Consider the following 22788-nt stretch of genomic DNA (forward strand, 5'->3'; position numbering starts at 1 on the left):
ATGGCAAGCTTTTCAACAAGTGTTAACGTGACTCAGTACTCTCTCTTTAAAAGCAAACTACTTGACTCTTAACAAGAACCCTGGAAAATTCCAAAAAGGTCAGTCACAGTGTACAGAACTATGCAAAGTTCTAGGCATATTTAATTACCTCAAAACCAGATATACATCATTGATAAGCAAATATTCCTAAACAGTCCTTACATGTTCTATCTAATCAGAGATCCTAGTCATGAGCTGGGCTCAGCTGTGATATACTGAAAACAGCCATAAGACATCCAAGTATCAGCAATGAAAACATCAAGATGTCTATGGCAGAAATCAAGGTCCCAAGCTAAAGGGAAAACTATAGACTCCAAAGGTATTGCAGAATTCTCTCTGTGGGTCCTGAGGTGACAGCTAAAAAACGTATATGCATTTTCACAATGGAATCTTTAGAAGAGGGTTGATCATGTTTATACTATTGCTCAATAAATGTCTAAAATATGTAATTACACTGTCAGTCATTCACTTTTAAGAAACACTTTTTATTGGAATAAGTAAGCATTTAAGACAACCGATTTCAGGCACAAAATTAATTTTTCACTGCTGCTGAATATCAAGACAGCAGTTACCCAGCAACATAATCAGATGGTCATATGAATTCATACTTTGCTGTGATAGTTCAACATAGAGCTATAGATCCACTAAAAGAACGTATTCACTTGACTCTGAATTAGTGCAATACGCTTTAAAGTAAATATACGAAAGATATTAAGGTATTCTAAACATCTATTTTTCAGTGTACAGTATCATACATTTAAAATTAGGCCCAAATATCAATAAAGATGTATATAGTTGTTTGCTAGACAAATACTTGATTTAGAACAAGGCATTTTCTAGCCCATACTTCACGGAGTTACAATGAAGTTCAGGCACATCAACAGGAATACTTTAATGATTTACAACTCTCTTGGTCTGTTTAACAGAAAACGAACCAAATTAAATAGAACTTCATCATTAAAGCCTTTCACACTACCATCTTCCACAACATCATACAATGGCTTACTGTCTGTACCCCAACAGATATTCTTCCGAGGGTTATTTTGAATAGTTTCTGCTGTTAGTGCTAAAGTATTTAGTTGGTAACAAAAAAAGGCGAAGTATTTTCCATCAGTCACTACTGCCTGTGATACAAAAGGACGGGTCACATCTGCTTCACTCCAGAACCCTACAAAATAAGGAAACAGCACTAGTTACACAGGACTCAAAACTCCTACCAGCATACACATCTAAAACCCCAATCCCGATATATAGAAAAATATTAGGAATTGCAGCAGCCGCTAACTAGGAGAAAAATTTAGCAACACAAGCACTCTTCACACAGACTAACTAAAACATAACAGTTAAGGGTATTTCCAAGATCAGCGACAGCGGCACATCTGCATTGACTGGTAAAAGCCCTGCACTGATGAACCAAGAGGCTTTTCAAAATTACTTAAGTTATTAATGCATCCAAGACCTGCAACTGATTTGAGGGGAAATGTCTTAAAACTATTCCGTGCTTCTCACAGGCCAGTGAACTTCTGTTTCATGACAGAAGCATGCATATGTTATGTAAGCATAACTGATGACAGTAACCAGCCAGATAATACCAAGACCACTACTACGTCAGTAAGAATTAATGCTTCAAGCAACCCCCGCTGAGCATCAATACTCCTTCTACAGTATTTTCTTTACATACTTATGTGTGTGTGCTGGCACACACATTAATATTCTTAAAAGATATCTGGTATTATAAGCAATGAGCACCACCAGAAACTGTTACAGAACCAAGAACAAACTTTGTAATTTGAATCAGGCTGTCCTTATAATTCGTGCTTACAACTGTGACCAGCTTTGAAACCAAGACGTACTTGACTTCAGCATTTTATGTCCACAAAAAAGTCAAACTTTCTAACATAACATTATCAAAAAGATTTGATGCAGAGCCAGCAATACGCATCACAGTCAAAGGAGTTTCTTCCATGTGTTGTTTCACAAGCGAAGTACGCACCAGCAGCTATCTTCCAGTAACACTAGATAATTACATTTACATGAACAAGCAGAAGACTGATTTGATCTATCCATCCAGGTCTTCTGGAATTTATAGACAAACATAGGCATAAAATCCTAATGTAGGGCTGATGACATTTTTCTTTCACCGATTTTAGTTTCATAGAATTGACACTTCTGAAACAAGGGGCTAAGCAACAATTGTTTCAGAAAAAGACACCAAACTGCTATGTACCACCTTTCCCCATAACATAACTTGCTTGCGTAACAAGCAAGTAAATGCAGCATTGAGGTTTTTACACAGACTTAGCATTATATATGAAAAAATATTTTGCTGCATAATTAATTCTCCTTGAGTCAAAGTACCCGAAGACAAAGTCTTAACAGGGAATTACGAAGTTTTACTAGGGAGCTACCCTTGTATAAGGTCTGCTTCATTCATTGGTTCAATTAATTTTCCAAAGACCTACTCAAAGCATGGCTTTCAGAAGGAAAAGCATGAGAAAAAGGTGGTGGTGGGAAAAGTCAGAAGAACTTTACAGCAGGTACTCATCACCAGGAAGAATTTTTCGACTCTCTCACCTTGATACATTGCTTGTGCTGCTGTCCAGGCAAAGAGACTTGCAATACCATTAGCTCGATAAAGAACTTCAATCTGGTCCTCAAGATTTGCTCTTATAAACCTCTGTCGTTTTAGTTTATCAGGAATAAGATGAAACTGTGTATGTCCGTAACAGCATGGATCTGCTACCTTTGATCCTGTGTTCCCCAAAACAAAAAAAACTAAGTCAGTCAGAGAACACTATTATGCATACAAACATCTATTCCCTATCAGACTACAAACAACAGAAGATTAGAACCTCTACTATAGATCTGTATAAATGCTGAGATTCCTCCATTTCTGAGTGAGACTGGGGGGCTTGCCCAACTCCAGAAGGCAAGAGTTCACATACTGAAATGTCTCTGAGGAGATGTATCAAAATTCAAAGCCAGTTTTCTGCCAACCAACCCAACTCCTTCAGGCAAAACTGGACACAGTAGCATACACACAGGAGGATGCTACTCTCCCTTGCCTCACTGACATGGAATTCCAACAGAGATTTATATTATATATATATATTTATCATTTATATAGTACAATTATATATAAAAATATACAAACATTTTTTCTCTTGATGGGAGGAGAAAGGTTGGGGTGGTGGCATTTGTTCTGAGGTTCAGTTTTTCATGAAAAAAATGTGGTTAACATTTCATGACTAGAAACTCTTACCTATAAATACCTTGTTTTCATACTGCCTTTTGAACAACGGCAGTTTGGATGGTTTGTGATCAATAACAGGAACATCTCCGAGATCTGACTCCAATGGTACAATCTTGAAGGAAGCAGAAGAAAGAAAAGGCATGATGTAAGTCATGTTTCTGACATCAGGCTTCACACAATATGCCACTTTCTGGTCAGGGAGTAGAAGGTGCAAGTCTTGCTTACATACACCAGATATACACAACTTTAAATCGTTTTTTGCAACAGAACTTCTTGTCTTGTGACAAGTGCCAGTACATGCAGAAAATCCAGACATCAATATAAGATTCAATATATAAAAAACATTGCGTGAAATGGTGCTAATAAAGCTGCCAATTGGTACTACCTTCAAAACCAGAATCCTCTTCTGCAGAAAGTAAGAGAAAACATTTCTAGTAGCAACAAATGAACTTGAAATACCAGAGTGAGTTCACAGGTAATCAGTGTTTTGCACTATGTAACATTGTTAATTGCCTAGACATTCTTCCAAAATGCCAAGGCTTGTTACATCTGACAGTACTAAGCTCAGAAAACTGTATACTTAAGGTCACAAGAAATGTTCAGCATTTACAGAAATTGGAGCAGTTTTCTGTCTGTGGTGGAACCTGGGCAACAGAAATTGCCCAGTTCAGGCAACACAATTACCACAGGCTACACAATTACTACTGTAGAAACCTACAGGAAAAAGACTAGAAGACTGAATCAGCTTCCAAAAAAACAGAGCATTTGAGCAAATAACTGTTAAGCAGTAGTAACAGGTAACTAGCTCATATTCAGATTATACATGCTCTCTCTTACTCAGTTTCTTCTCCATTTGTCTCATCTTACTCTCCTCCACTAAGAGGGTTTTACAACACATTTATTTTCACCCTTGCTTACAAGCATAAAATAAGTTAAAAGCTCCATTTAATTAAGCACAACAACATGCATTTTACCTAGAGGACAAAGATGACCAACTTGAAGTTCAGAAGACTCTCTCAGTACTTACAAAGTAGCTACCACAACAAGACAGTAAAGGCACTGAAACCTGAAAAATGCACAGGTGTGCTACATGTCTGTTTAACATGGTCCTCCATGTACCATCTAGTGCATGGTTCAGTACTTGTCAGAAATGTAAATGAAAACACATGTAATTAACTTGCTGTTGAAAATATCCACACCTCTGGAAGCTGCTTTGGTACACGGATCTGGAGGTGCGGGTTATCATCTATCTGAAATCGCACAGGATCAACTCTACCCTTTCGATATCCACGGACAACAACTTCCTCACCACGATGCCAGTAATAATTAACTTCAGGTTTCAGATCTGAAACAGAACAGATGGATAGAGAGAAACAGAATTCACCCCTTTGCACTTAAAACCCTCCCGATTCCTCTCCTGTATCTGCGGTAAAACATAAAAATCAATGTCTACTTGCACCATAGGGGACAACGGAGATGAGAATTACTAGTCATGGTCTGAACAACTCCACAACACTCCTGCAGGGTTCACGGACAGTCCCCGCGGCCCAGGGGCTACCCCTTCCCTCTCCCACCCCAGTTTCGCACCCAGGGAGGAAGCGGCCAGCAGCGGGTTGCGAGTGGACAGGAAAGCGGCGAGGGTGGAAACGAGCTGTGTGAGGAAGGGGCCGGGAGTATGATCCTGATCGCGGTAGAGGAACGGCCGCTCCTTATGCTGGTAGAAGCTCTCCTGCAGGAGGGCATCGCAGACGAGGGAGCGCAGCTCGCCCACATCCAGGTACGGCGCCCTGGCTCCCACCGCGGGCTCCGGAGCCTTCACGGCCTCTGGTGCCTCCGTTCCCGGCTCCGGAGCTTTAGCGGCCTCAGGTGCCGCACCCGCCGGTGTCTTCGCGGCCTCCGGCGCCGCTGCTCCCGGGGCTTTGGCGGCTGCCGACGCCGCTCTCGGGGGCAGCCCCGGCACGAACACGGTGTTGGTGAAGCTTCTGTACCAGCGGTCGGCGTTGAGGGCGAAGGTCTGCGGGTAAACCATGTACTTGGGCCGCTGCAGCTTCCCGTAGAGCTGCAGCTTCTCCTCGATCGACGCCGCCGCGTGCACCTGCTGATTGAAATGCTCCAGGCGCCGCCGCTTGGCCGCTTTGCTTTTGGCCGTGGCGGAAGCCACTATGGGCGGGTAGAGCGAGTCGGGGGGCTGCGGTGGGACGGGGGGCTCCGCCTGCGAGAACCAGCACCGGCCGTGCCACAGCAGCAACCGCCGCCCCTTGAACGCCGCCATTTCGCAGCGCCGAGAGAGAGCGGAAAGGGCGGGGTTCGGCGGCCGGGAAAGCTGATTGGCCGCGAGGGACCACGTGCACGAGCCAGCCTTCCAACCGGCAAGCTCCTGCCGGGGCGCGAGCGCGGGCGCTGCCGGAACAGAAAGGCCCCACCCCTTCATGTTCCGGCAACGCGATCCATGTTCTGCGCATGTGCTGTAGGCGCCTCGCCGGGACGGGGACTACAGCTCCCAGCATGCTCAGCGGGGGGCGGCCCTTGCCGGGTTCCCTCAGCGGGGGCGGTGGCAAGAAACCTTCGCCGCTGGCGTTCGAGAAAAGGTGTTTGCGTCGGCTTTCTCCGTGCTCAACCTCGGGCGATAATTAACCGCCGCTGCTTTGAAAGACCACGCGCTGACTCTAAATGACCCTGATAATGCTCCCTGAAATAAATAGATTGAAATCTTTTCTGTACAGAACCCCTACGAAGTATTTTGTACAAACCATGAACTGTGGCAGAAGTAAGAGGTAATTTACTGACGTACAAAACCTGGAGGTTTGTATGCATGTGTCTCAGCCCAGGGCACAGAGAGCACAGGCCAGCCTGGTCACCCCAGCATCCACCAGTGTAAATCTGGGCCTGGTCTACACTCTTGTGCTGTAGGAAAGGCTCATTTTTACAGGATTGTGGGCACCCACAGCACTGGTTGAAAACTGAAATCACAGCTAGTCAGAAACTGCAAGACCTGTGAAGGTGGCTTTAGTAAAGGAATTCAACTCTGCTAAAATTCGGTCTTTTATGACATTTATTTAAGAAACTGGAAATAAGCTAAAATTGGCATACACTGCAAGAAGTGCTACAGTTAAGTGGGACAGGTGACAGGACACATACATCTGTGATAATCTGCTCCCTTTCATTAACTTCAGCGTAGCTTTCCCCTAAACTAGTGGTCACAGTTGCAAAGGTATTTGGAGGCATTTTGGAATACATGACAAAGATTGAAAGCCAGTGTTTGCATTGAAATTTCCAAACAATATAGAATTTAGAACTATTGCCTTCTTTCAGAGGAAGTATAATAGGAACTAAAATATTGTTAATGCATAGGTACACAAAAGCTCCCCTTTACTTAAGATTCACAAGGTATTTTATAAAAGACAGTTTTAAATGTTAAGTTGCAACTCAGTTAAGTATCGAGTATTTAAACTTTGGATGTTTCATTTTGAATCCAACCATGTTCTTCACCAGAAGGGTGAAGAGACAAGACCTTAGGCCAGATGACTGACCATTTAGGGAGCAACCTCCCTCCTTTTACTTATCCCATATACTAGTCTCCAAATGCATCTGAAAGCATGTTTTTCCCTTGATTGCTAAAGGACACTGGCCAAACGTGGCTAAGGTAAAGCTATTGCATCTCTTCTTTTGTAATCACAGCCAGCCATGTTGTAAACTTAACATAAACTGTTAACGGAAAGTCACCGTTACTGTTCTTAGGCATTTTGCCACTGCATCTTCTATTTCAAAACTTGGGGGTTTTTGTTAGAAATATTCTTCTTATTTCATTTCTTCTCATTTCATGCTTAAATGTGTTCATGGTCAGTTTATATCTGCTTGTTGTTGTGCCAGCATTGTCCTTTAATTACCTTTTTTCCTCTTCAGTGTTTGCCTTCTAAAATACTGATGAAGACTAGTCATATCACCTCTCAGTCCTCATTGAAAGAGATTAAACAAGCTCTTCTCACACAGGCAGGTCTCCATTTCCCTGATCATCTTAACAGCCCTTTCTTGCATTTCCTCCAGTTTTGCATTTGTCACAGGGTTATGTGATCAAACTGTAGCCATTATTTCGTAAAAGTGACTGTATTACCTACATCAGGATTACCAACATTTTACCACTGTTCAAAACCTTTTTCATCATGTCAAATCAGAATTACTTGCCTTGCAGCCATAAAACACTGTGAACAGCTTTTGCACAGGGTATTTTAAACCCTCGAGAAGTTCAATGCAGAAACAGAATATAAGTGATGAAGTAAGTGTTTACATGTTTAAAGCACCATTTTTATTTTCCCTACTTTATTCAAAGCTTTTAAATGTTTGCTGCACCCTGATACTGACTATAATATTAGATAAGAGGCATCAGGAACCAGTGCTCTGCTTTAACTGACACTTAAAATCCCTGAACTATCTGCTGATATTCTGGTCACAAGTCAATTTTATTTGCTTCATGTACATTGTAGTATCATTCATCTTGAGGTAGGAGCTGCAAAGGGCTTGGATAAAATGGCCCAATAGGCAATCTGGTTAAGGTTATTGGCATGCTTGCTGACAGCTCCATTGTAAGCTTTTGATAAAAAATATGTTAACCAGCTATAGATCTCGTGGTTCAAAACAACAAACTGACAGTTCAAAAAGGACCTGTTTTCCTCTTCGCTGAGATAATCTGCAATATCCAAATCATCCTAAATCTATAAACCCAAAGCATCTTTGTGGTGTTTAAATGAATACTTAAAAAGAACCTGGATTAGAAAACTCACACCTTGCCTAAAACATTCAATACAAATGCTAACGTGAATGTCATTGCCTCAAAATAAATCTCTCAAATTGAAACTAGAAAAAAAAAACAACCAACCCCGCATCTCAGTTGCAACATGAAGGTCATTGGAAAGAGTTAGTTTAAAGCCCCAAAGTAGCTGAGAAACTAGTGAAGTTGACCTTATTGAACCTACTCTATAAGGAGGGATGATAGAAATTCTGTTTCTGAAAATCAGAAATGAAGCAAAGTATGTTAAATGTACTCATTCAGATATGAGACTGCATACACATTAGTTACTGGGCAGGCTCTGTATCTCCTATGTAAAAGTGTAGAAACTGCTTAAATGCATACACTTCTTCAGTAACCTTCACCAGAAGTGCAGGTGTAGCCCACGTGGGATCACAGGGATCACATGTATCTTGTGATAAGAGGCATATCTTATCCAAGGCCCAGCAGGAGATGTGAGGTCTGAGTCTGCTTCACCTGACCATGGTGGGGTGGCTCTCTGTCCCAATGGAATCACAGCCAGATCTCAAGCCACTGGGAAAGGGTTCATCCCTTGCAGATGCTAAGCCTTTTCTTCCATACCTGTGCCATGGTGCTGGCACCATGCACCTTCTCAGAGTCCTGCACCTCATTTTAGAAGGCAGAGAAAGTACAAAACAGTGAGACTGAAGCCCTTCAAATCAGGAAACCTCAAAAGGAAGCCACAAGCTAGGCATGAGTTTTGTTATAGGCTGAATAACAAAAGATACTGTAGTTTGATTCTAGAGCAGTGATGGCAGACCCTCAGCGCATCTGAGGACATGCTGAGAGCTGATGATGTGCCATTCCAGTTCTCTTAGAAAATTAGTCCAAAGGCACACCAGAAAACAGGTTAGAAGTCAGTTCTGGAAAGTTCATAGTGAATAGAGTCTCCAGAACTGTGAAAAACAAAGTTACTAATCAATACCAGATATTCCTTTTGTAATGGTATCTCAAGACCTTGGAGGAAGACTGAAGCTCCATTGTACCAAACAACACATCCTACATCTGCATAATAAATAAAGTAGTTCTTCATTTTATAATGCACTTCTCAGTATATTGAGTTGTAGAGAGGATTGACAATCTACTCTGAGGTAACTGGTAGAAGGCAGACAACATGCCTTTGAAATTATTCTTGCAACTAACTCAGTTTTATTTTACAATTTCTGGGGAATCTGCAAAGTCAGGCAATGTCTCTCTTAATCTGGAGACAGATTTTGGACAAGGCATATCCCTTCTTCTTGGTGCTCGTCTTGGAGGATGAGAACCAGATTTCAACCAAACAGGAATATATCCAGGTTTAACCAGTTAAAGACCTAATTCCCTACCTAGCCACATGTTTTGTTTGTGACTTAAAGCCAGGTCCCCAAAAGAACTTCAGTGACAACTCTGCCTCACCCTTTCATGCCTATCTAAAGGTCTGACTAGTAGTAGATCCCACCTTTTTATTGCCAAAGTTAATAGACTAACCCAAAATATACAGCGATTTTCAAAATTGGAAGGAATAGATCGCACCAGAAGATATTTTCACCCTCCATTGGCCCAGCTCTCTTTAGAAGACATTTTAAAAGTTTAAAAGCTTGCTATTTTTTTTTTTTAGCAAGTATGATACTGGATATTGGAGAAAAAGACCATGTCATATTCATGCTTGCAGTGTCTCTTTCTGACTGACTGGCTAAAGAGAGGTTGTCAGGTTCTTTCTGCCTGCTTCAGATGAGATTTCTATATTTACAGATTTTTTGTTTTGTGCAAAATCTACAGCATTTTCCAGCTTAGGTATCATCAGTGTGACATCATGTAAAATTCCATATATTGCAATAGACACAATCTTAACTATTGAAAAGGTGTTCATTATTTTATGACTTATGTCTTTCGCTTGTTTTAAAACAGGTCGTATGTTACAAAAAGAGCTGCCAGATGGTAAATTAAAGCAAGCTGTAGTAGCATAGATACGTGCAGTAGGGAAAAGCCATTATCATGTTTATTAATTGAAATCTGTGGACAAAACCATTTTTGTGTATGATTTCCAAATATCTTTATAGGAATATAAAATGCATATGACAGGCTGAAGTATTCAGAGATCTTGAATGCATCCTTCAAAATTAAAGTATTTCTAGAACTATGTAACACTCCAAACAGCACCAATTAGTCTTAAGTTTGCATTATGTTTCACCGGCCATTTTAATGTAGTTTCTCAGAGAAATTCCTTTTTGGACTAAAATTGCCTATTGTCTTTAGATCAAAGATCACATCACACTGTCCCTGCTACACCCACACACCACTCCTCCCTTAAAGCAAAATCAAAGCACCTTTGTTACAGGACTATGGAAACAGAGGCAAAAAGATGTGTTTCTGACCAAAGCTTCCCTTTAATTAGAAAAAAATATTAAAAAAATTAACTTCAAAGTTGGACCACTTTCTAGTTCTCATGTGAGAGGCAAGAGTCCAGATGAGAAGAGTCCAGATGAGTTTAATGAAAGGCCATCACATCATTTCAAAGTAAGGAGCCTTCCAACTGGGAATTCAAAAGATACACAAAAGATACATTCTACATTTTGTGGCTTTAGATGCTGTCACAGCAGAGCAGTTGAGAATGGTGGTGACATTTAAGACCACTTTGGCTTCATAGTGCTCTAAAGATAAAAGCTTATCTTGAAGACATTCTTTGACAAAGCTTAGTTTCAATGCATCAATGCCCATTAGCTAAAAAAAATCAAAAATCCTTTGGGAAAAGTAGATTTCTTGGTCATTTTTATATAGTATTTCAGTGCTATTGTAGCAATTACAAAAGAATACCTCACATATTCCCCATGCATCTTGGGGAACATCTAACTAGTGAGCAACCCATATGTGATTTCAGGCCATTAAATGCAATTTTCCCAATATCTGTTTTCTATGTGCAGAAAAGCCAGCTAATTTTAAGCCCTACTCTTTGAAATAACTTAATGTTAAATGAAAATATTACTTTATATATTTAATAACTTATATAAGATGATATGATTTTATTATAATGGTATATATTTGTATGATAATATTATGCATTATATAATGTATAATATATGATATAATACTATCATTTATATAATGTTATAGGTGGTATTAGTATTATAGTATTAGTTATAATCTTATTATAAAAATATAATAATATGGTGTTACTGACTTGGCAAGTGTTTATGTTTGTTCTTAAAGAGTGTCGTGAAGGTGGAATTTGAAGAACAGCAGGTATTCCACTTACTTTCTGTTTTTCTTCTAGTATGAAGAACACCCAGATTTTTCATGTAGTTTAAGTGGAAAATTGGAAACCTAACTTCAGGTCCCATCACTGATGTTTAGACTTCTTTTGTCAAGTGAGGGCTGCTTTAAAAAAACCCAAACTACTCACTTCCTAGATCTGCATAATGTGAGCTCTTTTTTATCAACTTAGGCACTTATTTTAGACAGCCAAAAGAGAATTCTAACTCTCAGAGAGTGTAAAGTGCAGGTAGGAAAAAACCAGACTTTCTGATATCCATCAAAACCCCAAAAAGACTGCCTCCACAGATTATATCTCTACTATATCCTCTATATTTCTGCAGCTTCACAAGTGTGCTGCTTCTCACCAGCATGCAAAAGTGTAGGCCTTGCAGCTTATCCCGATATTTCATTTCAGGCTATTACAAGCCTAAGGGAGCTATGGAACTGAAGGTACAGTGTGCTAAATGAATCAGTATTGTATGCCTGCTATCAGTATTGTATGCCATTTATGCTATCCTGAGAAGCAGAGCTGAAAGCATGGGTATGCTCTTTGCAGACATTTAGCTGCTGTGACATTGGGGAGTGTGCTGCCATGCTTGACATGGTAAATCCACACACTGGACTTACTAGCTCAAACCCAAGACTCTGCAAAGAGACGTTTTCTGGAGCGAGTATGATCTGTGTTCAGCCAGCTTGGAGACTGAGACATTAAATGGATCCTTCATTATCTGTTTAACTGTAATATTCAAAGGTGTAATAAGCCCCGTACCTAAAAGTCAATGGGAATACTTACCAATACAAAACACACAAAAAGAACCAAAGGATCATAGAAGGACATCCTGATGACTATAGATTTCTAAATGCAGCACCAGATTCAATTTCTATGTGAATCTGCTATGTCTGTTTTTTTTCCATTATGGAAAAATGCAGATGTGCACATCGTTCTCAACCAAAATGTTTCACACTTGAAGCATTATTTGTTTAGTCTGAATAGCCTGAAGCTTGGGAGCAGTGTATTTGGTAATTAAAAAAAAGTAGCATATTCTTCTGAACAGTAGAGGAACCTTCATTGCTTAGATTCTCAAGTGCTAACCACAAAAAGTACTTAGACTGTCTTCCCTAATTGTACAAAACTTTTGGTATATATGAAGGTCAGCTGATATTTATCCTTAGTAACTAAGTCTAGAGAATGACTGAAAGATAAATACATCACCTGACTAAATGACTCACAACCGACTCACAGTCAAATGATTGCTAAGACTGTGTTCCTAAAAAGAAAAATAAGTACATATAGTTACAGACTTTTCCCCCCCCCCTGCATATCTTTAAAGTGCTGATTTACTAACCTCTGGAATGGCTTCTCTTTAGCATCATAGAAGCATGCAGACTGGCAGGACCTCCAGAGGCTGCCAGTCCAACCTCCTACTCAAAGCAGGGCCAGTTAGGTCAGGTTGATCAGCACTGTGTCCACCCAAGGTTTAAATCAAGGGTGTAGATTCCAGTGCTCGTGTGGTCTCTGTTCCAATTTTTGACCATCCTCATGGTAAAAACATTTTATTGCATATCAAGTCAAAATTTCCCAAGATCCATCTTGTGCCTGTTGCCTCTCAGCCTTTTACTGTGCTCCTCCTAAAAAAGTCTGGCTCTGTCTTCTCTACATTCTCCTATTAGGTACCTGAAGACAGCAATTAGTTCTTGCCTGAGTCTTCCCTTCTTCAAGCTGAAGTCTTGGTCCCTGAGCCGCTTCTCACAGGGCAAGTGCTCTAGATACTGAACAACTCTCCACAATACAATGGCCTTCCACTAAATTCACTTCAGTTTGTCAATGTCCTTCTTTTCCTAGGGTGTCCAAACCTGGACGCAGTACTCCAGGTTCAGTCTTACAGGTGCCAAAGGGGAAGAATGACTCTCAGCCTGCTGGCTGCTGCCTTCCTTTTCATACAGCCTTGGATACTGGTGGTCTGCTGGTAGCCAGGGCACAGTGCTGGCTCATGCTGAATTGTCCATCAAGACCCTCAGTATATCTTCTGCAAAGCTGCCCTCCAGCTAGTAGTCCCCCACCTGTCCTAATGAATGGGTTTTTTTCTGTCCCAAGTCTTTGCCTTTGTGTTTGTTCAACTTCAGGAGATTCCTGGCAGCCCGTTATCTCCAGCCTCTCTAGATTGCAATAGTCTCGATACAGACATAGCAATAAAATTGTATGGACAACCACATGGCCTATACTACAAACCACACATAATACCAAAATCTACTTGGCAACCTGATACTGGGCTAGCTAGGTGAAGACAAAGGCGGAGGAAGTCAGCGTATGTTGAAAATTTTTAGAAATTCTCTTCATTGTTATGTTGTCAAGCTGCATCACAAATGTTATAAACACTTACCACTGTTCTGTTTGGAGAGCATTTCACTAGTACATCTTACTTTGGACTAACAAACTACATCTGTACTAGTAAAGCTACTGGCCCAGAACAGCATACCTTCATATTATGAACCTGTCTTAGCTCCCAAACCAAGGGGCTCATACACACAGCTCATTGGGAATGTCCCCTACCCCATGCCCAGCAACTACCAGAAGGGTCCAGCTGACCCTGATCATGGGCTGATATTTGAGCTCCAGCAATAAAAACAAGACCTGGCACTAGCTAGTTTTCTGTTATAATAGCTATAAAACTTTGGTTTCACCACATAGCTCTATCTTTTATCTTTCATTGTCCAAACTTCTCTTTAAGATACATTCCCAGCAGTTCTTTTGTCACCATGTACTGTTTGTTTCATTATAATAGCTATGGACTGTTGGTTTCAGTATAATTATTATGGATAATTGCCATCAAACAGTAGTTGTGTAACATTATATTGCTAAGGGAAAGTTAGTAAATAATTCCAAGAAGGAACTAAACCAAAAGATCTTCTTGCAAAGCCAGATCTGAAATCAAACTTGCCAAAAGAAGTTGAACTGTGGTCAAGACAAGTCCATATAGGGAAAGGTAACTGAGATTCAGTTCTCAGTCAGCTGTAACTAGAGGCTAAACTATTGTTTGAGACCGGCAGAAATTTTTCTAAAATACCTATAAGAAGCATGTGCAATGCTTCATTAACATAGTACCACCTATTCTTGGAAAATGAATGAATATGTATGACTCTTTCAAGCAACGTAATGCATAGACATATATATATATATATATAATCTTGCCTAAATATAACCTATTATGTGCACATTAGGTAGAATGATCCCCCATGCATCCAGCACTGCAATAAAGGAATGCCCACTCCTTGATGCTACATAGGTGTTAAGGAGTTTTCTTATTCCTGATTTTGGTGACAGTTTTGGCGACCCAGATGGGACTCTGCTTCTGAATCTTGACAGACTGTGGTATTGCAGGACCTCCAGCTGGCACTGAGAGATTCTCAGGGAGAACCTCCAGTCCCTGGACCAATGAGCAATGAGCAAGACCCCTGGAAAGGTAAAGCCATTCCTATCTCGAAACAGGATCCTTGAAAGGTTTTTATAGAAAGGTTAAAAATAACTGCTAGAAAATATACTAATTTGGATCCAGAAAATCCAGAAGAAGCTGTTCAGCTGGCCTCTTATTTTTATGGGGCAGTTTTCCCCAGATATAAGACACTTCAAAAATTAAAGGAGCAGATTCAATGGATCTGGGAAAAAATGCTGGAAGTAGCATGGGCTGTCTTTAATAATTGAGAAAAAGGAGACACAATAGATTAGAAGATAAAATTTGACAGCAGGAAGATTAATTGCTGCCCTGACAAGGACTCCAGTAGGAGTTGCTACATGAAGAGGGTACCGGGTAATTGGAAGAAGCAGGGGAGGGAGCAAGTGGCCTCCTTTCACACAACCTATACAACCACATTTGGCAGAGGATGAATGTATAATTTGTAAGAAAAAGGAACACTGGAAGAGGGAATGTCCTAGCTTGGATCCTGCTTGGCAGGCCATTAAGTTGATGACATTAGATGATGAGTCCTGAAGGGGACTGGGGGAGTCATCCCCAGCTGAACCCCTGGTTATATTAAAGCTGGGGAACTATGAGATGGAATTTTTGGTAGATTCAGGAGGTACTTGGTGCTTAATACTTGTAAAGCAGGTCTTAGACAGGAAACTGTAAATGTTGGTGCCACAGGGAAAAATGAGAATCAATACTTCCTGCAACCCTTAACATTGAAGTCAGGAAAGCAATGGGTAACTCACCATTTTTTAGTATGCCTGAATGTCTGATACCTTTGATGGGAAGAGATCTATTGAGTAAGCTAGATGCACAGATAGTCTTTATTAGTGGAGAAGCACAACTGTTAATACCTGAATCAAAACCTGTGGAGGCAAAGATGTTTATCTTACAGAATACACAGAGATCAAAGGAAGAAATCCCTGAAGAAGTAGAAGATGCAATAACACCTTTGGTGTGGCCTAGTGGAATCCCAGGGTGATCCAAGTTGGCCAAGCTGATAAGAATCATTTTAAAGTCCAAAACCAAACTGGTAAGATAAAAATAGTATCCTGTTAAGTGGCAGGATATGAAGGAATTGGAAGAGTTAATACTGAAATTTTTAAATTATGGTTTATTAGTAGAATGTGAATCAGAATATAACGTTCCAGTATTGCCAGTAAAGAAATCAAATGGGGAGTATAGATTAGTTCAAGATTTGAGAGCTATAAATCAGCTTGTTCAAGATATTCACCCAGTGATAGCTAATGCATATACCTTGCTAACATCCTTAAAGGAAACACAGTAAGTGGTTTACAGTGCTTGATCTTAAGGATGCTTTCTTCTCCATACCTCTAGACAAAAGTAGCCAGGCAATATTAGCCTTTGAATGGGAAGGCCCCACCACCAGATGCAAAACTCAACTTATTTGGACAGTATTGCCGCAAGGATTCAAAAATAGTCTAATAATATTTGACAATCAGCTGGCAAAGGAATTGGAATTATGGAAAAAAAACCAGACAGAATAGTATTAAAGTATCTGCATGATATTTTATTGGCTGCAGAAACTCAAGGGGAATACCTGCAAATGACTATAAGCTCGTTGAATTTCTTAGGACAAGGAGGATATCGTGTATACAAAAAGTAAAGCCCAAATAGGGGAAGAAACTGTGCTCTATCTAGGATTTGAAATTTCCCAAGGACAATAGAAACTGGGAACTGGCAGGAAAGAAGCAATCTACCAAACTCCAGAATCAAGAACTATGCAGGAGTTGAGGACATTCATGGGCATGGTCAGATGGTGCAGACTGTGGATCCTCAACTACAGATTGTTGGTAAAACCCCTCCATGAAACCCTGAAAGGGTCAAAAGACAATCACTTACTGTGGACCCCTAAATGCCAAGTTGCCTTTAAGTACTTAGAAAGGGCTTTGATATTGACACTTGCATTGGGACTATCTGATTTGTATGAATGACTACACCTGGCCTTGGTTGTGCTGACTCAAAGACTGGGAACATGGAGAAGAGCTGTTGGATATTTCTGCAAACAGTTAGATAATGTGAGTAAAGGTTGGCCAGGATATTTGCATGTTGTGGCCGCAACTGTTCTCTTAATCCAAGAAGCAAGAAAATTAACAATGGGAAAGAGAGTTACAGTAAATGTTCCACATATGGTGGTTTCCATTTTAGAACAAAATAGGGGACATTGGTTGTCTGTATGTTGCACATTTAAATATTAAGCTGTCTTGTTGGAGCAGGATGATGTGGTACTTAAAACCACCACAGTGGTTAACCCAGCAATGCTTTTGAATTTATAAATAAAGGACTCCGAATCCCTGTATCATGATTGCTTACAAACTCTTGAACATGTATATTCAAGCAGACAGGATCTGAAAGATGAACCATTAACTGGTACTTATTTGGAACTTTTCACCAATGGTAGTAGCTTTGTACAAGATGGAAGATGGATGGCCAGTTATGCAGTGGTTAGAACTACACAGGTGATAGGGGCAGAGGCTCTGCCCATCAATACATCAGCCCAGAGGGCAGAATTAGTAGCACTGAGGCACGCCTTGAAGGCAACTGAAGGAAAAGAGTAAATATAGGGACTGATTCAAAATATGCATTTGGGATAGTCCATGCACATAGAGCTATCTGGAAGGAAAGAGGACTGTTGTAGGCCCAAGGATCACCTATTAAATACAAAGAAGAAATTCAACTTCTACAGGATATCAAACAAAAAAATAAGGAAGTGGCAATAATGCATTGCAAAGCACATCAATTTGAACAAACTGCAGTGAATGTGGGTAATCAATTGGCTGATAAAACTGCTAAAGAGGTGTCATAACAAAGCATCCTTGCATTAGTGCCAGTGAAACAGATACAGCTCCTAATTTGGAAGCCCAGTTATAGTGAGGCAGATGAACAATTGGCATCATTGTTAAAAGCAACCATGAACAGAGGGATGGTTAATAACCTCCACGAAACAAGCCATTGTTCCATCACATATAATGTCTGAGATTGTAGAAAAAAAGACGTGAAGAAACATACTGGAGTAGCAAGGCCATGATCTCTAGTCTTCAAAATTTGATTAGACGTGTAGGAATGACTGGAACAGTAAAGTCTGTAATAGCTAAGTGCCCCATTTATTTAGAAAACAATCCCATGAACAGGAAGAGACCACACCCAGGGATTACTAAACAGGAAAATTCAGAAAATCCCCTGGAGATTAGTGGCTAGTTGTTTTTTCTGAAATACCAAGACAGAATGGGTATAGGTATCTCTTAGTATTGATTGATACCTTCTTGGGATGGCCAGGAAATTTCCCCTGTTGCACCAATAAAGCTAAAGAAGTAACTAAGGTATCACTCACAGAAATAATACCAAGGTTTGAATGACTGAACAGATCAGACTTCATTGACTTTGAATGACAGAGAAGCACCAAAGTTATTTTAATATGACTCATCTTTCCTAAATTTAACTGTCACAGTTAGGCATCTAGACTATGCCAATTACCAAACCAAAGAAAAGCACATAAAGGGTGATTTGTTTCATCCTTCCTTAACACTTTTTTGGAGGGATAAATCACTTCCTGGAGCTACATCCCTACCGAAACAGAGTCTGTCATGTCATTCTGATGCAAGTAAGCCTTGAACTTAAGTCATGAATTTAGAGAGAAAAATCTAAATTGTTATCACAGTATTTGCAAAGTGTTTTATGACACAGCTTTATTTGCAGACTACTGAATCACTCCTTTATGACAATTTTTTTCAGTATAATGACAAATGGGCCAATTATGTTTGAAAAATGTGGAGGCCACTGTATTTGGTGAAAATGTGATACTGCATAGGGTATTAAAGCTTTTAAAAAGCAAATGAATTCAGTATGTAAAATAACCTGTCACCGTACTACCGACAGTATGCTTTGAGGCAGAATATGAAGGGCTGCGCGAAGAGCAGCACCACTAGATGTCACCATCTTTCCACCGAAAATTCAGCAGCAGCCTGCTGGCTTTTTCCTCAGTGATTTACAAGTACGTGGTTCCACCACCACCACCACCACACTAAGATGAAGCCTTAGGTTATGTTTTGCCAGCTCTATTGTTTTGTAGTCCAATCAAAAGCTATGTGATATAATTTCTTTCTGGTGGTGTTGTGTAGTTTTAAAATGCTAATTCTCAAGTGAGAACCTGATTTGGGGTTTGATGCTAGCCCAAATTCATGAATCTAAGAAGGAACATTGTCGGTGAGTTCATACAATAATGCTGCTGAAGCATAGGCCAGAAGACAGTGGATTCATGGAGTGTATGTAGTCAAGATCATACTCCCATCTCTTACTGATATGATTTTGTATCCTGGTTTTGGCTGGGATAGAGTTTTCTTCCTAGTAGCTGGTACAGCTCTGGGGTTTGGATTTAGTATGAGAATAGTGTTGATAACTCACTGATGTTTTAGTTGTTGCTGAGTAGTGTTTACTCTGTAAGTTAAGGACTTTCCAGGTGCACAAGAAGTCGAAAGGGAGCAGAGCCAGGACAGCTGACCTGAACTAACCAAAGGGATATTCCATACCATAGAATGTCATGCTCAGCATAGAAACTGAGGGGAGTTTGCCAGGAGGGGCTGATCACTGCCTGGGGACTGGCTGGGCATCAGTCAGCAGGTGGTGAACATTTGTATTACACATCACTTGTCTTTCATGGGGGTTATTCTTCTCTCTCTTTTTGTTATCTTCCTTTTCATTACTACTACTACTACTACTACTACTACTACTACTACTACTACTACTACTACTACTACTACCACCACCACCACTAGTAGTATTTTACTTTATTTCAGTTAATAAACTATTCTTATCTTAACCCACATGTTTCACTTTTTTCCAGTTCTCCTCACTGTCCCACTGGGGGTATGTGGTGAGTGAGCCAAGGTGTGGTACTTAGTTGCCAGCTGAGGTTAACCCATGACACTCTGGCAAGCCATTTCACCTTATCTTTCTGGTTTCAGTTTACTATTACCACTAGCTTCCTTAGTGCAGGAACTATGGCCACTTATGTTGTTTGTTGCATTATCCTAAATCTCAGTGACAGGCAGGTGCAAAGGGTCTGAAAAAAAAAAAAGCTATATAGGTCCAGCTAAAAATAATGCTGGAGGGAGAGATCCACACCCTATTTTAGCCTTATTCATTACCCCCTTACTCTGTAATCACTGAAACTTCCCTAGAGTCAGAGCTGGGATTAGAGTACTTAGTGGATCCACTTAGTACTGGACATCTGAAGTCATCAGCTCCTGCTTTATCTCATCCTATTCCACTGAGTGGCATCACCTTGTATTCATGTTTAAGTTTGTAATATCTGATCTGATACAGAAAGGAGACAAATGTAATTCATCTCCTGGATAGGCCATCTGTCTTTTATCTGCTGTGATCTAGGATGGGGTTTCCTACTTATTTTTTTCATCACTGGTTTTCACAGAAATATGATTATGTGGAACATCATAAAAACACCTCATTGATAGAATTTTTCTCATTGATAGATCTGATCATTTGGAACTTAAGGGGAAATAACTATTCTTGTGTTTAATAAGACAATGGAGAAAATGCAGCCTTCCCTGCATTTGAATTTTTTATCTTATTCCATTAGGTGCTTTTTTTCTTCAAAGAGAAAAACACAAAAATAACTGCACCATATCTGCTACAGAAAAGACCGTAAGTAAGGTCATCAAGTATGTATACTTCAAATGCAGACCTAGCCAAATATACTCAATATGGATCTAATAAGCACTCATTTTTCCCACTAGCAGTCCCCTCTTGCTCCTGCACTGATAGTCTCCTGAAGTTGAACTCCCATATTATAAAGTATGAGCAGGTAAGACCCTAAACATAAGAAGTTCATTTCATGTGCTGATAAGAATACTGTATTTTGGATTTGAGGAAGACAAGGATTTTTTGAGCCAACTGGCCTGTCCCATTACCACTACATTTACGAATTACTAGAAAAACAAAAGGTGACTGATAAGGCTGAGTACAAAGGTTACAAAATACTTTCTATAAAAACATGAACTGTTAGCCATAATATGGATAGTCATTATATTTAATTACGCATTTAAATGTTGAACAGCTTGACTGAGACACACTCATGTCTATCAGTATATGTTACCAATGAAAAGCTGTGCCAAACATTTTTCTTCATCCTGTCAGCACACTAGGTGACAACACAAATAGTTCGCACCATTCCCTGGAGGCTGCTCAGTTTGGCATGATGCATAGGATGGAAGACAACACATAGAGTGCAGAAGAAACAGTAATAAACCTGCATAAGATCTCACAGACTTTAGTTTAAAATAGGTGTGATATAAATAAAGTCTCCACTAATCATGCATAATTTTCCTACACAGTTTTAGTGTTACACATTCTGAACTTACAGTAGTCTCCACAGTCTTCTGTGATAGTGTTTGACCTGTGGTCAACCACAGGATTACTCCTTGAATGAATCTGACCTGTTCTGTCTGGTGAAGGCTGTCAGATATTCAGTACCCCAACCATTTTTAATGAGACAGTCATTATGTCATAATAATAAGCTTTTATTTTTTATACAACATTGTCATGTGTAGTGCACAACACAGATTTAAATGGTTTTCAACTCCTATTTCAGAGCCATTTGTTAAACAGAAAATGGTCTGGATCTTCCCTCAGAGAAAGCTGCTATGCCAAAGTTGGATTGGGAAGAAGGCAATTTCTGTACACTTGGTTTTACATGCACTTGGTTTCTGATAATTTATTTCAACACTGTTATATCATATTACGCTAGTAGCCATGACAGGATTAGTAGCAATACTGCAAATGGCAGTGTCATCAGGCAAAAATGTATAGCTTTGTGGTTTCAGAAAAATTAAGGCATTCAAAGTGATTAACATATAAAAGATTGAATAATGGCCTTTACAATAGGCTGCTAAAGAAGACCAGATGTTGCTCACAGGAGATCTGAATCTGGGTGACAAGATGTTGCTACTTGTTCATTAAATGAGACAATGGAAAATTACAATTGCAATTCCACCAAAAGCTCTCTAGATATGGCAGCTCTTCCTCTCTTAGTGTTATTTTAACATGACAGTTATGCAGGGAGTATTTTACAGCATAGACAGAAAATGCACTGCTAAAGAAGCAAAGGTGAGTAATCTTGTTTCTCAAAAATGCATATGATTATATACAAAAACAAATCATGATATATTCGTGTATTTTGTCGATTACATTCAAGGATAAATACAATATTAGCAAACGGCCACTATATTCTGCTCAGATTCAGAAGTCTAGTCCTATGTCTCCAGATAGGATCAGTTCATGAAACATAGATGTACGAGGTTTTAGATGAGGATGAAGGATACAAATTGGCATTTCATGAACTTTTTCAAGAAATCATAAGCTTTTAAACGAATTTTTTAAACCATGGTCTAAAATATGCAACGGCAGCCCTAGGGCTAACCAAAGAAACATTTACTGGTTTTACTTTAGGCAGTTATGAAGTTTACATATATTGTGTTTTATGTAGTCATTTAAAGGACACCTTTGGTAAAATTAATCTCATGAATTTATTAATACCTATACCTGAACAGATGTTTAGGTTAGTTAAGTTGCCCAGGCTTCCCATATAATCAGTAGATACCTAGTAAATGGAGTCAGTGGAGTATAGCAGGCAATTTCTCTCTTGAAAACAGACAACTACATTTAATCAGCTGAGTAAGCTCTCCAGGTATTCTCTGTAATGGGAAATTATGCATCCAGCCACCACAGCAGACACACACGTGGTAGACACCAAAGCTGAATCCACCCCTGATCACTTATGTCAATAGTACCTTTTCTTCACCTAGCATATTATGGTTGGACAAAGCTGGCTCAAGGTGTAGGCAAACTTGAACGTTACTGTGACATGAACGAGGCACTTACTATTATTTCTGCCAAGGGAATGAGGCAGCTATTGCTTTCTGGATGGAATGCCCTAGAAGCCTGCAGTAACCTCTTCTGCATAG

General features: G+C 39.9%; 1 protein-coding gene across 1 annotated transcript; it reads right to left on the reverse strand.

Annotated features, from left to right (window-relative positions):
* Window positions 1–503: 503 nt before the first annotated feature.
* On the reverse strand, window positions 504–5738 carry MRPS30 (mitochondrial ribosomal protein S30). The gene is made up of 5 exons (XM_056325450.1): window positions 4880–5738; window positions 4492–4637; window positions 3302–3404; window positions 2614–2790; window positions 504–1207 (listed from the first exon to the last, which is right to left on the reverse strand). Exons 1-5 carry the CDS (start codon window positions 5721–5723, stop codon window positions 939–941), a joined length of 1539 nt encoding a protein of 512 aa, XP_056181425.1. The 5' UTR covers window positions 5724–5738; the 3' UTR covers window positions 504–938.
* Window positions 5739–22788: the final 17050 nt, after the last annotated feature.

The sequence above is a fragment of the Falco biarmicus genome, chromosome Z (genome assembly GCF_023638135.1).
Source record: "Falco biarmicus isolate bFalBia1 chromosome Z, bFalBia1.pri, whole genome shotgun sequence".
NCBI lineage: Eukaryota > Metazoa > Chordata > Aves > Falconiformes > Falconidae > Falco > Falco biarmicus.